Source organism: Brachionichthys hirsutus, chromosome 12 (genome assembly GCF_040956055.1).
Source record: "Brachionichthys hirsutus isolate HB-005 chromosome 12, CSIRO-AGI_Bhir_v1, whole genome shotgun sequence".
NCBI lineage: Eukaryota > Metazoa > Chordata > Actinopteri > Lophiiformes > Brachionichthyidae > Brachionichthys > Brachionichthys hirsutus.
The window spans coordinates 9,788,882-9,808,761 of NC_090908.1; the positions used below are offsets into that span (position 1 = coordinate 9,788,882).

General features: G+C 42.7%; 1 protein-coding gene across 1 annotated transcript; it reads right to left on the bottom strand.

Annotated features, from left to right (window-relative positions):
- Positions 1-1,303: 1,303 nt before the first annotated feature.
- Positions 1,304-19,869, bottom strand: LOC137902557 (transmembrane protein 163a). The gene is made up of 8 exons (XM_068746645.1): positions 19,668-19,869; positions 17,687-17,806; positions 6,454-6,497; positions 5,772-5,863; positions 4,570-4,666; positions 2,936-3,047; positions 1,562-1,703; positions 1,304-1,467 (listed from the first exon to the last, which is right to left on the bottom strand). The coding sequence occupies exons 1-8, from the start codon at positions 19,867-19,869 to the stop codon at positions 1,407-1,409; spliced, it is 870 nt and encodes a 289-aa protein (XP_068602746.1). The 3' UTR covers positions 1,304-1,406.
- Positions 19,870-19,880: the final 11 nt, after the last annotated feature.

Here is a 19,880-nt window from a genome sequence, read left to right on the forward strand (position 1 = left end):
CAATCTACTTCAATAAAAGACTATAATGTTGGCCATAAAGTATTATGATTATATTAGTGACTTATTACCGTTGCTCCTAAACAGTGCAATGAACATATTTTCAGACTGTGTAGTTTGTATTTACATTCAGTAATGGATGATAGCAATGACAACGTTCTGGACGGATGGGTAAATATAATGTAACACTGTAGAAAAACACTGTCTCTGCAAATTATGCGCAATTAAAATTATCTTCACACTTTATCGTTGTGCTTTGGTTCCTTGAAGGTTTGAGTCGCACACGACTTTCTACATTAACTTGGCAGTCAAAGCGAAAGAAACAAAGAATGAAAAATGAAATATGAAGAAAATACTGTTAATCAAAGTCAAAAGTACCCCAAATGTATTCAGTGCAACAGTACATAGAGATGACAATAGTTAGCAGGATTAGAGCAAACGTTACGGGAAACTTTCCCAATGAGGTTAGTTCTTTAACATAAATTATTCATCTCAGCCTAAATAGGAATTTCAACAAAAACAAACACTGATTTTAAATATTTTTTCAAGTAAAAAGCTGAGTTCTTTTTCAGTAAATAACTAACTTATGCATGTGTGCTTGTAAACAAAAAGATATGTAACATAAAATAATTCCATATAAAGAAAGAAAAAACCTGAACACCCTCCAATCTTGTCTTAGATAAAATAAGCACTGTCCTACGCTAACAGCAACACACAACAGTGCATGAGGGAAATATTGCTCATTTGTGCTTGGATACATTACGTGCAGTGCTGTAGAATATCGGTGTGACATAAACTGGTCACACGTCTTGTGCACTTAGGTTTAACGTCACCGAATGACAAACATTATTACTCAGTATCTCCTGTCCTTTTTTACTGCTGTTTGCTTTTAGTTCCGAAATCTGCAATGTGTTTGCTGATGCTTTTCAACATCAGGAGAAGATGCTTTTTCTTTTTCTGGTTTTGAACTATTTTACCGATTGTCCCACGTAAAGAGCATGAATTCAACTGATGCGTTTTCTCTCTCTCAGAAGGATCTCTTATCGTGTCCTTTTCCTTCAAATATCTCTAAGGCGCTGCCTTTGTGTGCCTTCATGTGTGTGTGTGTGCTGATTATGAATGCATTGTGTGCGGTTTACACAACATGTGTAAGTGTATCTATGTAAAGTGTGTGAATGAGGGGCGTGGAGAATGAATGAATGAATTTTATTCCGGTTCACTTTTGAATGAGACAGAGACAAATGGCAATACTTCAAAGGCTGTGTAACCCTGATGAACCGATATAGAGTCTATATAATGCTACCTTTGTATACGAAATGAGGAGCGCATGAAAGACAGAAGAGTGCAGGAGGCCACTAGGTGTGCTGTCATGTGTGCGAACATGACTGGATGGTCATCACGCACACATCTCACTCAAAACGTTCGTAGTTCCTCGTCTGTCTCACTCTGGGTACCATGTCCTTCAGGAGTCTGCGGAGACATTAGGAAGTTCTCACTAGAGAATGTCTAATCAACAGGTCCAACAAAAAACAAACAGGAAGCTGCCGCTCGTGGTTGCTCTTACTTGAAGCCATATGCCCAAATTACGAATCCGATGATAACTCCGATGGTGGCATCCAAAAACCAGACTTTAGGATGATGCTTGAAGATTTCTGCACAGATGAGAATGGAAAATCCCAAAACCGCGCCGACCAGAGAGTTAAACCCTGGAAAGACACAAACGTAAAGGGAATTCCACGTTCGTTTACCGAGAAATCAATTTTTTGATTGCATTTACATGTGTGTAACTAAACCTGAATCCAGATAATGAACCAGGAAAGAATGCGTAAATATTGTTGAATGGTCGCTTAGTTTAGCTTAGCTTAACACATACACACACACAAAGAAAAAGCTAACTTGGCTATTTGAATACCAACAGCTCTAAAGCTAAATTGAGCGTCATTGATGTAATATGGGAAAAACTGTATGGGGGGGATATAGATACTAGCAAACAGCTAGCCGCATGCGGGCTGTTTGCCATGATAAGATGGCAGTATTGATTCCTGTTGCAATTTATGAGATTGAAATCGTGTCAAGCAAGTAAATGAGCTTATTTCCAAAAATAACTTTTTTAGGCTGGCACACGTAGTTCTTAAACATTAAATGTAATAGACTGCAAAGCAGTAAATGTACAGTTTGTACTGCATTTGAGCTGGGCTGCCTTCATATAATTACATTTCTCCTTGTGTGAAAGCCAGCACAGACGCTTAATGTCTGGCCTGCAGGAAGTGTATAGTCCTGTGGGAAATAAAGCCGTGCTCTGAGAACAGTAACCTCAGGTATATTGGATAGATGCTACGACTGCTTTGAGAGCTGAGGACAGCCGTGTGCAGCGTTTGTGCACGTGTGCTATTCATTTTAATCACATGTGCATGAGTCAGTTAGAGTGTCCTTTTACCCCATGCATACGTGTGTAATCAATGAAGAGAATGTTTGTAAAGTTTAGACATTTAAGAAAAAACGATTCAGGACAGCGCTGAGGTTCGGCAGTGTTCCTTGTGTCTGTCCCAGGTCCGGACAAAGGAAATTCTTCATGCGTTCTTCTTTTTAACACCTGGCTATTAAAAAGGGACCACCGGTCACTAGCCTATCAGAAACCTCTGTGGATCAGCTACAATGTATAGTGTCTCTTATGTGACTTAACGTGATCAGTATAGTCAATATCAAACAAAATGCTGTGTAATCCTATTGTTCTGTCGGCGTGTAATATTGTGAAATTCCATCTATGGAAATTCCGTGCAAGCCTATGAACAATCAGTAGGTTGTATCCTCATAGTTCATTCAGTGTGAGTGACCATTTAACAAACGTGACATCTCAAAGTAAACTGAATCTAAAAAACAAAAGCTTCTGTCTTTAATCTGGTTGCTTCTGTGAAAGGAAGCTCTTTATATTACCTACCATCAGTGATTAGCGCCCGGCTAGTCAGCACTCTCCCCAGCATGAACTTGGCCACGGCCAGCAGACCACACAAGATCCCGCTCAGTATGGAGACAGTGAAGAGGAAGTCATCCTAAACAAATGCAGAAAAAACAGATTGTTTGCCTGAGACTGTCCGATCTGTTGATGACAAACAGGAAACGATATATGAAGCAACACAAGGCCTCTGTAAAGGACACTCTGAGAGGTCCAACCTCATCTGTCAGCTGAACCATTAATAATACACAGGCTACTGGTGCATCAAGCCAAGGTCGTTCAGATGCTCTCGCTAAGGGATTTAAGAGATTGGCGTTTTCAAACAGGCTCAGCAAAAAAAAAGAAAAAAAACTTGACCCCAGAGTGTCTCACTATTGGATTTAATTGGCCCAACAGCTGTGAAAAAGAGATGAGCAGAGAAAAAGAAAGGGTTCACCTGACGATCAGAGACATTTGAGACAAAGATCTGAATCTATTCTTTCACCAGACACCTTGATTCAATAGATGTTGCCAACAAAAACCAGTGAATATAGCAGAGTGGACAATACCAGGGTAGAAAAATGAATGCAGCCAACGGGAATTAAATAGCTAAATGTTAAAATCATGCTTTTCATACTTTGACAATTCCGGCGATTCCTTATTTAGACTGTTAGAGACGGTATTCCTGGATAAAGCTCACTGAGATCTAGATCTAAGGACTAATTAGTAAAAGTGAGGTCCTGTAACTTTGTCTCCAGAATCATGTACTTGATATGTAGTGTATTTGTTGCACTGATGTCTCTCCACCCAGTACACAAGCAGGGAAAGTTAGCCTGCCATGACACCAGCAACCCAGGATATGACGCAAATCAGCATTCCACATTTTCCTCACCCTTTGGTTGTTCAACATGATTTCACAACTCAATGCTTGAAGATAAAATCAAAATTCATGTTTTATCACATTCCTCCTTATCGTCACGTGAACAGAAAAATACAAGATTGAGACCTTGGAACAACTGATGAGAAGGATTGCGATCAGAATTTGTACAATATTCAAACTGTATTCAGCATGCCAACAAATAAAAATAACCATGACTCAGCAATAATATTTCCAAGTCTTTTATTTTCTCTCAGTGAGATATTGAAGGTGAAATATGAAGATGTTTTGATATGACGAAGCTCTACTGATCAGCTGAAACATTTGAACAATCTGTCCTTCCTCTTTGTCATGGATTTGCTAAACAGATGGACGGCGAAGGTTAAATCATTTACAAGGCAAACAGGAGGGCTCAGAAGTAAACAGGCAGCAACAAAAAGCTATTTTTAGACCCGATTCCTAGCCGGAACATCTACGATGCAAGGCGTGATTTGTGGTGAGGGGCGTTGCTGATGGGTAAAGCTGATAGGAGAGTCTGTTAATGTCTGCACTGACCAGAAAAAAGGTTGGGGGGGGGGGGGGGGGGGGGTAATCTCTTACATCAGAGGAGCCACAGCAGAGAGACATAAAAAGATAAACACAACCATAAACGTCTTCCTTGCGTACCTCCTTGCAAAGCCATGAGTCGAATGTAAAACAGAACGCATCCTCTTATGTTAAGGCTAATCACGAAGACACGCTTGCTGAGGCCTGGATCTCTTACCACTTCTGGAGGGGTCTTGGTAGCCAGATTATGGAGGGCCTTTCCAAGGATGCACAAGGAGGAGAGAACGAACAAAATCCCAAGGACGACGCATGCTCTGCAAACAGACAGACAAGGAGGCACAGCGTTAGGAGACTGTGAACTCTTGGCTAAATCTGTCCCAAGAAATGTATTCAGAGAGTAACCAGAGTGACAAGAAGAAGAAATGTATTCTACCCTGTAAATGGATCAATCACTCTTAAACTGTTTAGCAAGCCTCTTTGAAATAATAATAAAGCTGTCCAAAAATAAAATCCCCCGTTCCTGAGCTTGAATTAGATCCAGGGCATCCCGAGGCGTCGGAAATAAAATATGTCTGGTAAGAGGACAAATACGTCACGCCACTTAAATGGCACTAAATGTTTTTGCATGCTAATGATGGGGCCGCTCACATGACACTTGGTCAAGTGCTTGATGTACGCTCCGTGATTAAAGTGAAAGCACATGGAAATAACCACGATGCCTTTGAGAAACAACCTGATTGTGTTTACCGGGTGTCAGAAGACTGCAGCCTATTGGAGGTGTTGTGTATTGGTCTGTTGAGCAAACAATTGTCGGACTTCCTCAGCGGGGGGGGGGGGGGTGTTTACTGACAAAATATCCAGCATAATGAGGGGAAGGTTTTGGGGAGGGACTGATATTTACGCTGGCGTATACACAATCCCTTGCTCAGGCAGCAATTCAAAACAATATGGTTATTTAATCGCTCCCCAGTGCTTGATTTACAGTCTCACTTCTTCTTGCAACATCTTTTTTTTTCAGACGAATCACTGACTGGATGAAAAGGCTCATAAATGATGCGCTGATATTCTAGAAGATCGACGCTTTCTTTACTGTGTCTGTATGTCCCTCTGAAGTTTGACTCCCATTCTCTCACTCAATCAATACATATCAGCAAACAATGGGAGACTGAATGGAAGCCTGGTCTGCAGAGTAATCATTCCTCCACCCAGTGACCATTTTATTGCACACCCTGGACTCATGTTTGCACGCGTTGAATCAGCCCCTGCCGGACTGATCGTGAATACAGAGCAGATGAAGCTCTAAATTGAAATGCAGGATCTGTAGGTGAAACGGCGCAGCTCGAATTCCATCACGTCCACCGCATCAATTCGAGATTGATCCGACAGGAATCAAACTCGGCGTGGCGTTCTCACACTCACATGTACTCTCTGTGGGCAGAGTGCACAGCTGCTGCGTTGCTGTATCGCCAGAGGACGATGATCGATGACAGGACGTCCAGCGTGGCCTCAAACTACCGGCAGAAACAGACACCGAGCGAGAGAACGCGTTAGATGTTTGCCTTGAAGTCTGTGTCATTCGCATTTCATATTCAGTTAACATTTTGCACCAGTGATGATGAAATGAATCTCATGATCAGCCGCTGTGCTCTGATCCCCTTTCAGTTGATGCGTATTAACCCACTGTTGTCTTGTTACTTTAATAAAAAGCTAATGCTAATTACAACGCGGTTCTTAAAGAACAGATAACACTTGCTCATTATGATTCAGAAGATTTTAATTGCGTTATGCTAATCACATTTTCACTGGCCTAAGGTGTGGATGTTCCACTTTTCACTTCACTCTTATGACTTTTTTTTTTGCATTTTAAGACTCCCAATCACCTCCTCCAGGTAATAAGAAGTTTTATTCAGGTGAGACCCTGTGGTTATATTCAAAAAAGCAACATAGAGCATTTTGCCATTCAACTTTTGCCCCTGTCACCGTCTGCGCTGTTACCCTGGAGACAAATGGACCATTAATGCAGGAACCGTTAATAAATCGCAGAGACTAAAGTTATGACTAATTGATTAATGCAAATAGAGAAAATGAAGGAGCGACTCACGGCAAATCCAAAGGCTGAAGCGCTGGATCTCATGAAAGACACCGCTGTGGAGAGAAAGCAGAAAGCAGTTAGTAATGATCGGGGTGGTTTTTATTTTATTTATTATTAGGGAAAATTCCCCAGATCAACAACAATTTCAAAAACCATGATACTCAGCAAGATTAGCACTTTTTAGCGGCTGAATGATTTGCTCTGCTCACTGATCGTTGCTCATCCTATCTGTATTGCTGCAGACCCGGGGTAAAACGTTTGAGGTCAATTAAGATCCCAAAATTGGGAATTAGCGCAGCTTTTTCTTCAGTGTGCATTCAGGTGCATTCAGGAAGGGTACGGAACATTCATTGTCATGCAGTTCCTGTTTGGCACACCTGTCCTGTTTGGCCTTGTCCTTGTGTTGCACTCTCTTCCTGCTTTTTTTCGGGACGAGGGCTCAGGGGACGGCGTATCGGCTGTTAAATCACCATGGTAACAGGAGATTTGAGGCCATGCTGGAAGCTGGTTTGAACTGCCGAGCCTTTATCTTCTACCCCTCTTTCTCCACGCTTCATTCTTCTGGCCTCTCTTCTCTCTCGGATTCTGATTTTCTTTTCTTTGGCACTTTCTTTCTTTTATTTACTCCTTATCCCTGTATCTGTCATCACATCTTTGAGTCCTACCCCCCCCCCATGCTTCATCTTTAATTCATACCGGTTGCCATTCACTCCTCCGTACTGGCAGGCATTTGTGACAGTTCATTTCCCCAGTCACTAACTAAGGTCGGAAATAACTTTCTGCCTCCTCTTACACTCATCACACAACTTGCTAATGCCAGAAAACACAGCTTCATTTCACTGACAATGCAAAAGAAGCGCTACAGAAGGATAGAAAACAATTATGCGGAAAGAGCAAAGGAGGAACGAGTGCGAGCGGCGCCGGGCAGTCCCATCAGACCTTTGATGCAGGACAGATGGTGCTATTCAATCTGAGAAGACTACCCACACAATCCCTTGCTCTTGGACATGGTGATCCATAGTCTTCCTCTTTTTCTTACTGACATGTCCTCTTTAAGTCTCACATACAGCGGGTGAGCTGAAATTCTGGAGTTCTACCAGCCCTCAAATCCATCTGGGAAAGCAGAAACGAAGCCAAAGTGAGTGTGACTGCTTTTTTCTCTCTTCTTCTTCTTTTTTTAAATCATTAATTAAAGAATCCAAAACTGGGTTATCAGATGGTTGCGGACTTCAGACTGTGCGCGGATGCAACTGATCCAAGGCCCACGGGATGCTTCTTCCCATGGGCCATGCGGACATTGAATAACAATTAAAACAATACAGACATATTACATGAATATAATAATAAAAAAGCTGACATGGACCACTGAGAACTTGTACTTTATGCTGCTAATTCTCAAATATGTATATAAGTAGGGTTTTGAATGCAGAATAAACTCTTCATGTCGTAGAGTTTAAAAAAAATAATTAAAGATGCGAAACAGAAGAGAATCTGAATATGTCTTCCACCACTGCTCTAAACAAACAGAGTTACAGGTCGAAAGGACGGCCGTCTTTGGGGACGACAGTCATAGCAAAGGAAAAGGTCAAAATAACATTCGGCCCTACAAAGTCAAAGAGCAGCATCTGCAAACAAAATAAGTAATCGTGCATCCGGGAACTGTTGTGCCGAGAAGGATTTTGGATCAGAATGGCGTCTTAAACTGAAACTAGCGTCACAGTTCAGACATCTTGACAGTGGTTTTCTCCTAGCTGTACTTTGTACAACACGTCAAATGAGTTAAATCACTGGGGCCTGTACACACGGAAATGCAATTATGTCCTCCTCTATATTTCTCAAAGGCAAGAGCTCAAGTCAGGGATATGAAAGTCAATTACATCGCAAGGAGAAGAGCAATACCTTGAGAGACTGAGCATGAGGAGGAGGATGGTGAAGAAAGAGACAGGAAGAAACATTATTAAGGCAACAGAAAGACTGAAAAAGGAAAAATAAGGGGCCTCATGGTAAGGTTTGATCTCTGGGCATCCAATTAAGTCGACAAGTAACTCATCTGTGAAGCTAAAAGTCATGTGCTTCTAAAGCAGTTAGTTAAATCTCTCTATCGAGTGGTAGGTGTGTTTTCAGCATCATGAATCGGGTTTGCAGCGATAGGATGGGACAAGGACAGAGACACCAAAGGAGGACAGGGGGGAGAGAGGAGCGGGAGGCAGAAAGTGAGAGAGGACAATAGTGTCTGAAATCCTGACGCAAGACCTCCAAAATAAAACGTCCTGCCGAGAAATGATGCTACGATCTTCTTTTAGCAGAAGAGAAAATATCCGATAACCTTTCACATGATCAAGGAAAAAACACACCTGCCCCCATTTTTTATTTCCCCCATTTTATCACTTACTTTCCATCAGTCCCCCCGATACTTAGATGTACAGCTCTCAATCACTTTGACCAGATTGCTATATTTCATGTTGTGGCAGTCGAGATGCTGCAATTTATTCTGTTCTCTTTTTGCAAGAACGTGTTTCACATTTTTGATTGACACTTTGTTCTGGACACTTGTCTACTTCTACTCTGATTTCATTGCTCTCAGTTTCTAGCCAGCTATATTAGGAGTGGGCTGGTAGAAATAATAGACAGGCAACTTGGATGATACACAGCCCAGAGGTTAGAGAAGTCCAATCCCAGAAAGAAGCTCTGCTCATCGCCAATATTTAAAAATAAGAAAATATTCAGATGGTTTTTTTAATTGGATGAAATGCTCCTCATTTCCACCGGCATGGACTTTGACTTTTTCCAACTTATTTTTGTCATAATTATATCCTCGCCTCAACTTGGGTCTGAATGCTGTATTTTGCCGTTTCCTCCTTAACTAGTGGCTCTAAATGGGTTTATTATGCAAAAAGCACAGTTTACATGCAAACATCACCTGTCTGAGGCAAGTCTTAAATGCTCGCTTGCCGTACTCCCCACATGCATACAAGATCTTTGCCCCCTCAGCAGATACATCCGAGGAGACTGTGGCCATTTCCTCATCTGCAAATTATTCCGTTTAATAATTCAGGACCTGCTGCTCAGCTCTGCAGCACACGCTGGCTTCATCCTGCTGCGAAGCCTCCCGCTTCCAGGCCTCCAACCACTTTCTTCCTCCTGCTTTTTGTAATCCTCTCTCTCTCATACTTTCTCCGCCTATTGTGTCCTTCATCCTACTTCGCGACTGCGAATCATCCTTCACTGCCTACCATCTGTTTTTTTACTTTCCATCCCATTCATTTTGCCCCTCGGGCTATCTCCTGCTTCCTCTTGTACCGCTATCTTATTCCTTGATTGGCGGCCCTAAATGTTAAACTCCATCTTGTTAAATTAACTCCCTTCTGTGCTCACGCACTCCCTCGCTGCTTCAGTTCACCTCCCTGCAGCTCAGCAGTATTGATTTGCAGCAGGACAGTTGGGGTCGAAGGTCGAAGCGTACCTTCTGCAAGTATATAAAATACACTTTTCTTTCTCCGACTCTCTCTCTCTCTCTCTCTCACACACACACACACACACAGAGACAGGCAATCACAGGCTGAGTATCAGCTATCCAAGAGAGGTTGACTGAAAATTGCGCGCTAATTAGCCTTCTGTCTCAAGTGCCTGAGAATGTGTGTGTGTTGTCCTGACATAACTGCAAATTGTCTTCTTAGTCCTCTGGGAACACAGACATGTCAAGACCGAACAGTTATAATATCTCTAGTTTAACCTGTGCCTGGAAACAAGGCGGCACTCTGTTATTGCCTCCTGTCTATCCGAAATGAAAGAGGAAGAGGTGACAGTGATAGGATCAGAATCCTGTATATTACATTTCTCACATGTTCGTCTTTCTTTCTTTGCCTTGCTTTCTCCTCCTCTTCCTGTCATCAGCCTGTCAGCGTAGGGTTCAATAAAAACAAGCCATGCACTAAGAGAAAAAATGGACTTTCCCAGTTCGTTTTCCCTGAGGCCCACCTCACCAGTATACGATCTTCTCCCAGGTAACAAATTGCAGTACGAGGAAGCCCAGGCAATGGTAATGGATTCCTTGTAAACACCAGTTCACCATTGATCACAGTTTGCTCATTACACAGCCTTTGGTCTAACCCTATAGAGTATAACGCAAGACAGGCTAATTATTCAAGAAGAGTCCTCTAAAATAGCTCGACTAATTCAGAAATAAATGATTTATTTTTTTTGTCATGAAATCCGTTAACGGTTAAAGGACAGTGATCTATTCAGCTCCAACCATTTCCACCGTTCATGCCTGATAGCTAGGAAGGGGGTGATGGGCGAGAGGTGTGTGTGTGTTGATGGAGACATAAAGGCAATTTCATGTGGCGTTACTGTGATGACCAAAACAGAGCATGATCAATGCCCCGGAACAGCATCTGATACCAAAGCCATCAGCAAAAAACTCAAATCTAATAACGTAACATTCTTTAGCCCTCAGCGGCTGCTGCACATCATGTTAATCACAGTGCTGTCTGACTCGTCTGGTTCAGTGAAATTAATTTATCTCCTATTAATACTTAATGACATTCCCAAAGCTGTTCCCCTCGAGCATAGAACACACAAGGTGAGGACTCAAGTCAAAGATCAAGAAATTTGGTAAGTTCTGCTGCATTTGTAAAATAAAAAATATATATACATTTCACCCTCAAAGTCAAAGAAGTGCTTGAAACGCAGGTACTACATCTATGAATGTACTGTAGCTATCTAAATACTGCATGCAGGTCTCACAGAGCTATGTTACAGGTCTGCCTGCACTCCGAATTTAATTCCATTTTTTTTTTTATCGGAAGCAGATAATAATAAAAAAACAGAAATCTACCTAATTACCGGCCCGAGCTGTGCCATGATCCATTAATGGATGTGGAGGTACACTATAAAAACTAATAGAGTGAAAGAACAATGAGCGTTCTGGGAAAGATTACAACTTTGATTTATAACTCTGACGTCATCCTTAGGCTAATAAACAATATCATATGCAGACCTACGAAAAGAGTACAAAGTACAAACACTTAATGCACCCTCAGTGTTCTCCTGCACGCAAATCAAGAATTCAGTTAAGCCTGTCATGCATTAATAAAATGCATGACAGGAGAGTCTTTAGTACTTCTGATTGTGCTCGTTTTGGAGAAACGCGTTGACGTTGTTCGCCGACGTCATCTGCTGCGTGTGAGGACGCCACATCTAAATGTGTATGCTCGTGTTAGGAGGAGAGGAGGCGAGAGCGAGCAATGTGTGAAACTGAGAATGGCTGACGGCCTCGCTGCTGCTCTCAGAGGAGCTTCAGAGGGTTGAGGAAGCAGCTCTGTGGTGCTTCTGCAGAAATTCGCGCAGTTAATGGTGGGTGAATTTCTGGTCACCGCAGCACGACATTTCTGGATTTATATATGAGGAACAAGTCGACGTTAAGTTGAGGTGCCTAGATGTCATCCAGCACATCTGCAGTAGAAGGTAGTGAGGCTAGAAGGGGCTACCTGAGGAAGCTCATCCATTTGTCTGGATTAAAAGTGGCTGATTTGACATCACTGCTCACAGAACCAGTTGACCTTAAGTCAAAAGCAGGGGAATTTCCCCAGCAGGTGACATAAGAGATCCAGGATGGGGAGCTGTGATAGCTTTGGAATTTCAATTAGCATCCAGTCTCTGGAAATGAAAACCAGACTGGTGTCCTCTGGTGTCTTCCTGCGCCGGAAATCAAATCTAGTTTGAGAGACTGGCAGGCATGCAGAACTTTAACCATCTGACTGTCTATAATCAAGTCACTAAGAGTAGAGACAGTCTGTGTGCAGCACAGCAGTAAAATACAACCAAGTGATGCTCTGCAAATGCCATTAATTATGTAATTGCTAGGAAATAGCAAATACTGTCTGAGGGAATGCTGTCAGTCCATGGGCTGTAAAAGACAGCATTATATTCTTAGATAAGGCAAAGAATGAGACCTATTAACATACCGGTTTTTACACCGCCTCTTATTGTTGGAGACCCTCGAAGAATGAAAACCATTTAGAATGACAGGGGTAACCATTAAACACTGACATGTGCTGCATTATAATCGATCCTCAGTGTTACCAGTAAGGAGCTGATTCAGGTCAAGTTCCCAGCAGCAGGTTATTAGGTCATCTCACATCAGCAATTCATCAGATATTCTCAATTTGCCATCCACTGACAACTGCTAACCCAACAGTCGTACTGCTTTGACTTTTTTCCTAAAAATAAATCTCTTATCTTGGTGAAGGAGCACAAAACACTGGAAAAATAATGAGTGAAAGTGGATGTGAAACACGAAACTGCTCAGTTCAGGGAGACAGACGTGTGCCTATGGTGTAGTTCAGCTCATAACCATAGCACAGATGAACATGCACATAACTTTCATTTAACTTTGAATGAGTATCGATGTACTTTGAGTACAGAAAATAGTAATTCACTTGGGATAACAGACTATGCAAGCACAAAGACCTCAGAGCGACAGCAGTGAGGATCAGTCCTTAGCCTCGGCTCACGGCTGCACATGTGCAGTTACATCTTAGGAAATGAGCAATGCGGCGTCAAGGCGGAACGGCACATAATGGACATTTGGACGAGGAGATTAAGTCTTATCTGATTATTATAATCAGCTGGTAATCACTCAAATTGACACACATCTGGATGCGTAAAAATAGAAACAAAGAAAAGGCGTAATATGAGCCTACGGGGAGGAAGGAGAAAAAACAGTGAGGAAATCACTGGACTGCACTTCCTCCCGGCTGGCAACGGGGTATTTAACAGTAAAAATAGATGACACAGAAAAGCAAGGGGAAACAAATGAATAAATGATTGTGTTTTCAACGCTGAGACAGACAGAGCGGGGTTGGGCGTTATGAGCAAGGTGGCGGGGGGGGAGAGAGGGAAGGAAGCGGAAGGCTGGCAAATGTCAGCAAAGGAGGACATTTTGGGTGGAGTGGAAGAAAGGAGGAAAAGTGGGTGGGTGGGGGGGGATTTGGAGAATAAAGGGCAGCAGGAGGTAGAACTGGAGCAAGAGAGGGAGGGGGGGGAGAGAAAGAGGGATATTGGGACGTATGTGTTTCTCCCAGATTTGATGAATAGCCTGCAGATACCGCGATACAGCTGAATGCCAACACCTCTACGGTGCGCTCGCTGCCTTCGGTGATTCATCATTTGAAAAGCATGAGATGAAGAGCAGAAACTCTTCCTGACCTCTCGGTCACACGCACACACACACACACACACACACACACACATGAGCTGGAAGAGTCAAATGCACACAATTTGAATTCTTCCCAGTTTTCCTCTCAGCAGGTTCTGAACATGTTATGTGTGTTCCAGACTGACTCCACTCCTCCTCTGCAAAAGTTGGTTCACAGATATTCATAAAGTGATGAGTTATTTATAACGGCGTTCAGCTTTCACGTTATGTATCTGGGTTAGAGCTGCAGTAATTAGAGCTATACTGCAGAGAAGGAATAAATGAGAGTGAGCAAACAGGAAAGAATAAGGACCGGATTGGGAAGGTCTCGGTCGTTTCTTTCATTCCGTCCTGCTGTGTTGTTTGAGATGCAAATTTATGAATTCTATGATCTGTCCGCATCACCACTTCTTCCATTCCACTCAACGTTCTGAATCTCCGTCTCGTTGTACCTCACTTACCTTCTCCCGTCTGCTCCCCCCCCTTCTTTACCGCCTTCCTAGCACAAGCCTCCCATCTCTTACTCAAACATGAAATGGCTGTTGGCAGTGCTCCTGATTAAATGTGTGGCATCCCATTAGTCCACAGAGCAGCGCTCATAGCCTGCTCTGAAAAGGCCCGTAACGCAATCTAAAAATCATTCGTTCAGTCGGACTCTGAATATAGATCAGCTTTCATCTGTGGCTGCTTGGAGAGCACAACACAAATGCTTTGCATGAAAACACCCCAGAGTTTATATTGTGCCTGCAAATGAGAGCGTACCTTGGGTTGGGAAAGGTAAAAAAAAATGAAGATAGAAAATGTTTGGAAGAGAATGCGGATACACATAAACAAGTTTTTTTTTTCAGGAATCGAGTACTGGTACATGGGATATGATATTTAATCCAAACAAATATGTTTGCTGCAGTGCTTTTAGCATACAAAATAGATGTAAAAATGCCAAGTGTCTATTACTAGCGGCATAAAATATTGGCCTGAGACAAACATTTGTTGTCTCAGATCCATAGATAAAACAAACGGATAAAGAAGCACAGATAAGTTGTCTGCTGCCAGAGAAGCAGAGCTTTTCATTTTTTCCATCAATGCGGAATATTCTGTTTCAGAGAAGTATTTATTCTTCATGTCAATTTGGAAATTTGCGATCAAGATCCACGTCCCTGTGAGCTTACGTACGTTGGCGATCACTGTACGCTCACTCTCTGAGGTACTTATGTCTGATAAAGCTGCAACGATTTCCACACATAAACAGGCAGCACAAAATGACTGCTGCTCATGAATGATTATAGAGTCATTCAGAAATCCCTAGAACAGAAAGATCAGCCTTGAGTTCTCATGCCTTCTAAATGAGAGCACACTGCTGAAGGCAGACGGACTTTAGAGAAGGAAAAAGAGCAAAAAATAGAAACGCTGACAGAAACAAGGAGGACTCCAACTTTTACTGCTCCTAATTGAAGCACATTCAGCAGAAGAAAATGCATTAAAAACTGTAAGTGGTCCCGGCACAGTGGGTGGCTTGATAGAATTTAAACATGCTTAGACTGAGCTGCATGGCAAATACAGAATCTAGTTCCACCGATGGAGAAAAAAAAAATGAAGCTGGCGAAGAAGGAGAGATCTGATGACAAAGCACATAAAAGGGAAAGGTAATGAAAGCAGAGGGGAAAGGGAACAAGCTGATGGGACATAAAAGATAAAATATATAGCAGGGGGGAAAGTAAGAGCGTGACAGAAAGTAGGGCACAGACGGGAGGAAGCGGCTGGCGTTCTTTAAAGTTGAGCTGTGACCGCTGAATCCCCAACGCTGCCTGCCTGGACTCATCCCCCCCCCCCAGTACAATCACACCTATCAGAGCTCCATTGCACCCCCCCCCCCTTATCTATCTGTCTCTCACTCTCTCTAGTCCCTTTTCACTTTCACAAAGAACGAAATGTCCCCTCCAGCACCCTGCTTCTCCTTTACAAACATGCTCTCGACCTGTCCTCTAGAGACGCCACTTATGACAGGCAGAGGGGAGTCTTGCACCCGTCCCTCAACCTTCCCCTCATTCTGCAGTCACGCTGTCGTCCTCCACTTTGAGCGAGTCATATTTTCATGAGTCATTCTCGGGTTAAGTCTCCATGCTTAAACAATTTATCTCTGTTGAACTGTGGAAACACAAAACAAAAGTTTCCACTGGTTTCACAATCAGCAACAGGAAAGCCATTCGCAGGTTTATATATATAAGTTCTGTAGAGTACATGTAGAGCAGCGTTCACGTTGCTTGTTCTGTTTCTATGAAGAACTGTAAGCAGCTGCATGTGCGGCCTAAAGACGAGATGAGAATGAAAAACAAGTGGATTAAAATAGACGCAAGACGCAAGAGCAGCATCACCATTGAAGTACTGACGATAAAAATAGACCTGCACAATGAACAAAGCTAAAGACAGGCTTTCTAAAATAACAATAAATAAATCTCCCGCAGAGATTTTTTTCCTCACGCAGGTCGTTTCACAGCCGATGAGCTCTGACAGCAAACAGTGTTCTAAAGACTGATCTGGGAGCAGTCTGCATGCGAAAGAAAAGTGATAAATAAAAATCTTATAATCAATCCGGCCTACGATGATGACATGGTTTGGTTTGGAGTCTGTTAAATTTGTTCATTTGTTTCCATCCATTTCTTTTTATATCTGCTGGGCAAGCTGTGAAAATGGAAAGAACTCACAAATAAAGATAAAGAAAAATAAATAGCAGGCAAATTTCACATCTGAGAATCCAGTGTTACATTATTACAAAAAGGTTGTGCTCTGCCAGCACTCAACGGATCCATAAGACAAATGTTCTGAATAGATTGAGACACTATAGATGCTTAGCCAGGATGACAAGGCAACATCCTGTGTCGTACTCACACGAGGGCATGTTCAACTTCCTCTGCAACAAAACATCACAGTAAGCGTGATGCGTGAAGCTGCATTTATTCACATCGGGGGGGGGGGGGGGGGGGGGGGATGACTGATGTTTATTAAAAAAACATCACCAGGCAGACTAGAAATAGAAAAAAACTAGGATCCTGCTAGCAAACAGACAGACGTTGTCTGATATGTGGCGGAGGCAATAATTATTTAGTTTCGGACCTAAAGTTGTAAGATTCAGCTGCACAGACATCAGATTACACTCTTGTTAAATAACAAAACTACAGTATTCATATTTGGGTTCATACTCAAATGTTCCTTATTTTTTTATAACTGAACTTGTTGGTCAAAGTGAGTAATTAGAAAAATGCATCAATAAAAACAACGATTTTTACCTTCTTGGAAGTAAAACCTGTGAAGGTCTACACACACCCCACAGAATGAACTGTTGGGTGTTACACAGCAAAGTTACAAAGCTACAAACAAAGCCAAGCCAATGCTAACACATAAAGGTGGGTCTAAGGAAAGCAAGACATTTGCAAATCAACACCAGCATCGATGGGGCAACTTCCATCAACCTACATGAACCTTCCTCTGATAATACAGCATTCACTGAGGAATTTATTGCTTTACTTCAGTCACCATCAACACCGTCTGGAAATCCACCTAAAACTTTAATGCAGCCTTGGGATGAGTTCGCTTCGCTTTGCCCGATGTGCTGTCTTGTCATCTAAATTCAAGTCTTTCCTCAAAGAAAAGCAAACTAAAGATATCAAACTCTGCTCTTTTGCTGCAGATCCACATATTAAAAAAATATGTCTTTCATGGTTACTTTGGGATACTTTAAACATCTAAAGCAGATTTGAAAAGCGTGATTTGAAAAATTGCAGCGATGGATGATTGAATATTCATCATTTCTTTTCTTCCCCTCGCTCTGAACCCTTTCGGAAAGCGTACTGATTGAAAGCATTTCGATGACGTGTCAAAACAAGAGGCATTTTTTTAAAAACTTGCTTCATGTTGTCATGACTAGAACAGGATTTAAGATGACAACATCTCCTCTGACTCAATGCGGAAGTGAGAAGAAAAAAACAACAACAAAAACTGCCAGGCTGGCTGGCACATACTGAAGCTATAAATGAGTATACTACTCACTGAACGCTGCCACGGACAGTATGAGCGTGATCACGATGGAGATCCAGGAGACCCACAGCGCCTTCTTCCTGTAGCTCTGAGCCTCGTGGGGCTTCAGGCGCATGCTGCTCTCCAGGAGTCCTGCAGCGAGACACGCAGGGGTGACCGTTATTCTCAAGACAGGGCAGAACATACGAAGAGCTTCTGGGACGTTCTCCAGAAATAAGATGCATGTAATCGTTGGATGAAGTCAAGACGCAGCATCCCTCATTAGTCACGATGTGGGTGATACGAGAAAGGGACCTGTTTCGACTTGAGTGCAGCAGGGCAGGAAATGATATTAGAAGGGTGGCTATTTTATCAGAGGTCAGAGGTAAAGCTATGCCAGATGAATCGTCCATGTTGGACCGGCTATAATCGACCCACTACAGACCCATCATGGAGTCTTTCCAAAGCCTTTGAACTGCTTCTGGGTCTTTCATCCACCTTTCAAGCCTTGTTTATGTCAGATAATCTTCCACATGTTCCGAGAGAGGACCGGCTCATTGGGAATTTATTCTGAGGGACATGAAACAATGTGAAATAAGAACATCCTCATTAAAGATGTGTTGCGAGAAGCCGAGCTCAGGGACAGCTTGTCTCATTTAAATGTACCCGAGACTGTCTGTCTCATAGAGAGCAATTATCTTGCTCAAAATATAAGAGTGCCATCAAAAACTATGAACTTCTCTGTCTTCTTTCTTCGTGAGGGTCACGTTGCTTTATGTGTGCTTTTCCTGCTCAAACTCAATCAGTCATCCCGCCACTCTTAAGCCTTGAATTTTCAGCAGACATGACACCTGATCGATCACCTGATCGACCACCAAACAACCTGATCTGTCATGTCAGGGACTTCACTAGACCTCCTAAGCTCTTCTCTGCTATCTGGACCCAAGCTGCTGGCAGCAGCGAGTTGCACGGTCTGTTATTGATCAACTGCACTGAGATCTGTGGAATTTGGAGATCAATATCTTCAGCTCTTTGTCATGCTCCTCAAAGCCTTCCTGAATAATGTTTTTGGGGTGTGACAGGGCTGATTATTGGGCTGAAAGAAGCCACTGTGTGTGTGTGTGTGTGTGTGTGTGGTTGATGGCGTGTCATGGGGAAGCGAGACAGCGACGTTTAAGTCACTTTGATCACATGCTACGAGGCTGCGAGGGCCATCAGGCAACAACATGTCCTCATATACTAGCAAGCACACAGATGTGAATTGGTGTGTGGACTGAAGCAATAACGGCTTGGTGTCACAGCCCAGATGGATAGAAGCGCTGGGGTGGATGAGCACGATCCGACTGCAGCGGTTGCTGTGGCTTGTCTTCAGTGTCTGGATCAATGACTTTTGAGGACACATAACGCTGTATCGGCACCATTTCTTTTTTAATTCAATTTTCAGTGTGAAAATTGTCTCACAAAAGCGGTCTTCATGAGGCCAATGAATATGAACACATACCTGGACTATTCCTCGGATGTGTGTTGGATCTTATGGGAATGTTGCTGCTTACTTTTTAACCAAAGCGTTGTACCAAGCAAGAGACTTAGGTATATAAATACAATATTCCCTCTTATTATGCACCGTGGAAGGCATTAATTAATTGGCTTTATGCACATGGGATGATGAACAGAATACTGAAATAATAACTGTGCACGTGTACTTGTACTTTTAAAGGTTTGTTAGGTATGCATGTGACCTGCATCTTAAGCAAACAGGAAGGAAAGACGGAAGGAAGGAAGGAAGGAAGGAAGGAATGGTTTTGGGGATTAAAATCATGTTAATCATTTTCAACCTTTGAATTCAACTTTTGGTCTCATCTGTTCCGAGTCCTGCTGATATAGGACGATCAAAAAAATATATATGCGCATGAGCAAATCCTCAAATGGATATATATAAAAAATAAAAACTGGCCACTCCACATCCACGTTGATAACTTATTGATCCAAACATGAGAGGAGTATATAAAGTTACCTTCTCCCTCCACATTGTCTGTGATTTTCATCTCCTGGCCCGTGGTGAACGCTTCAGCCTGGCCGGGGTGTTTGGCTTGCTGGTGATGGTTGTGGCTGAAGCCATCCGGGGCGCACTGGCCGTTGCGCACCGCGGCCGGGCAGGGATCCAGTATAGTGGGGTCTGGGACGGGGTAGGACTCCAGGGTCGTCGGGTCTGTCATTGTTGTTGTTG

Coding starts and splice junctions, on each gene's coding strand:
- LOC137902557 (XM_068746645.1), bottom strand. CDS start 19,869: ATGACAGACCCGACGACCCTGGAGTCCTACCCCGTCCCAGACCCCACT. Junction 17,807..19,667: donor AGACAATGTGGAGGGAGAAG/GTAACTTTATAT, acceptor GTCTCGCTGCAG/GACTCCTGGAGAGCAGCATG. Junction 1,468..1,561: donor ATTTGGGCATATGGCTTCAA/GTAAGAGCAACC, acceptor ATGTCTCCGCAG/ACTCCTGAAGGACATGGTAC.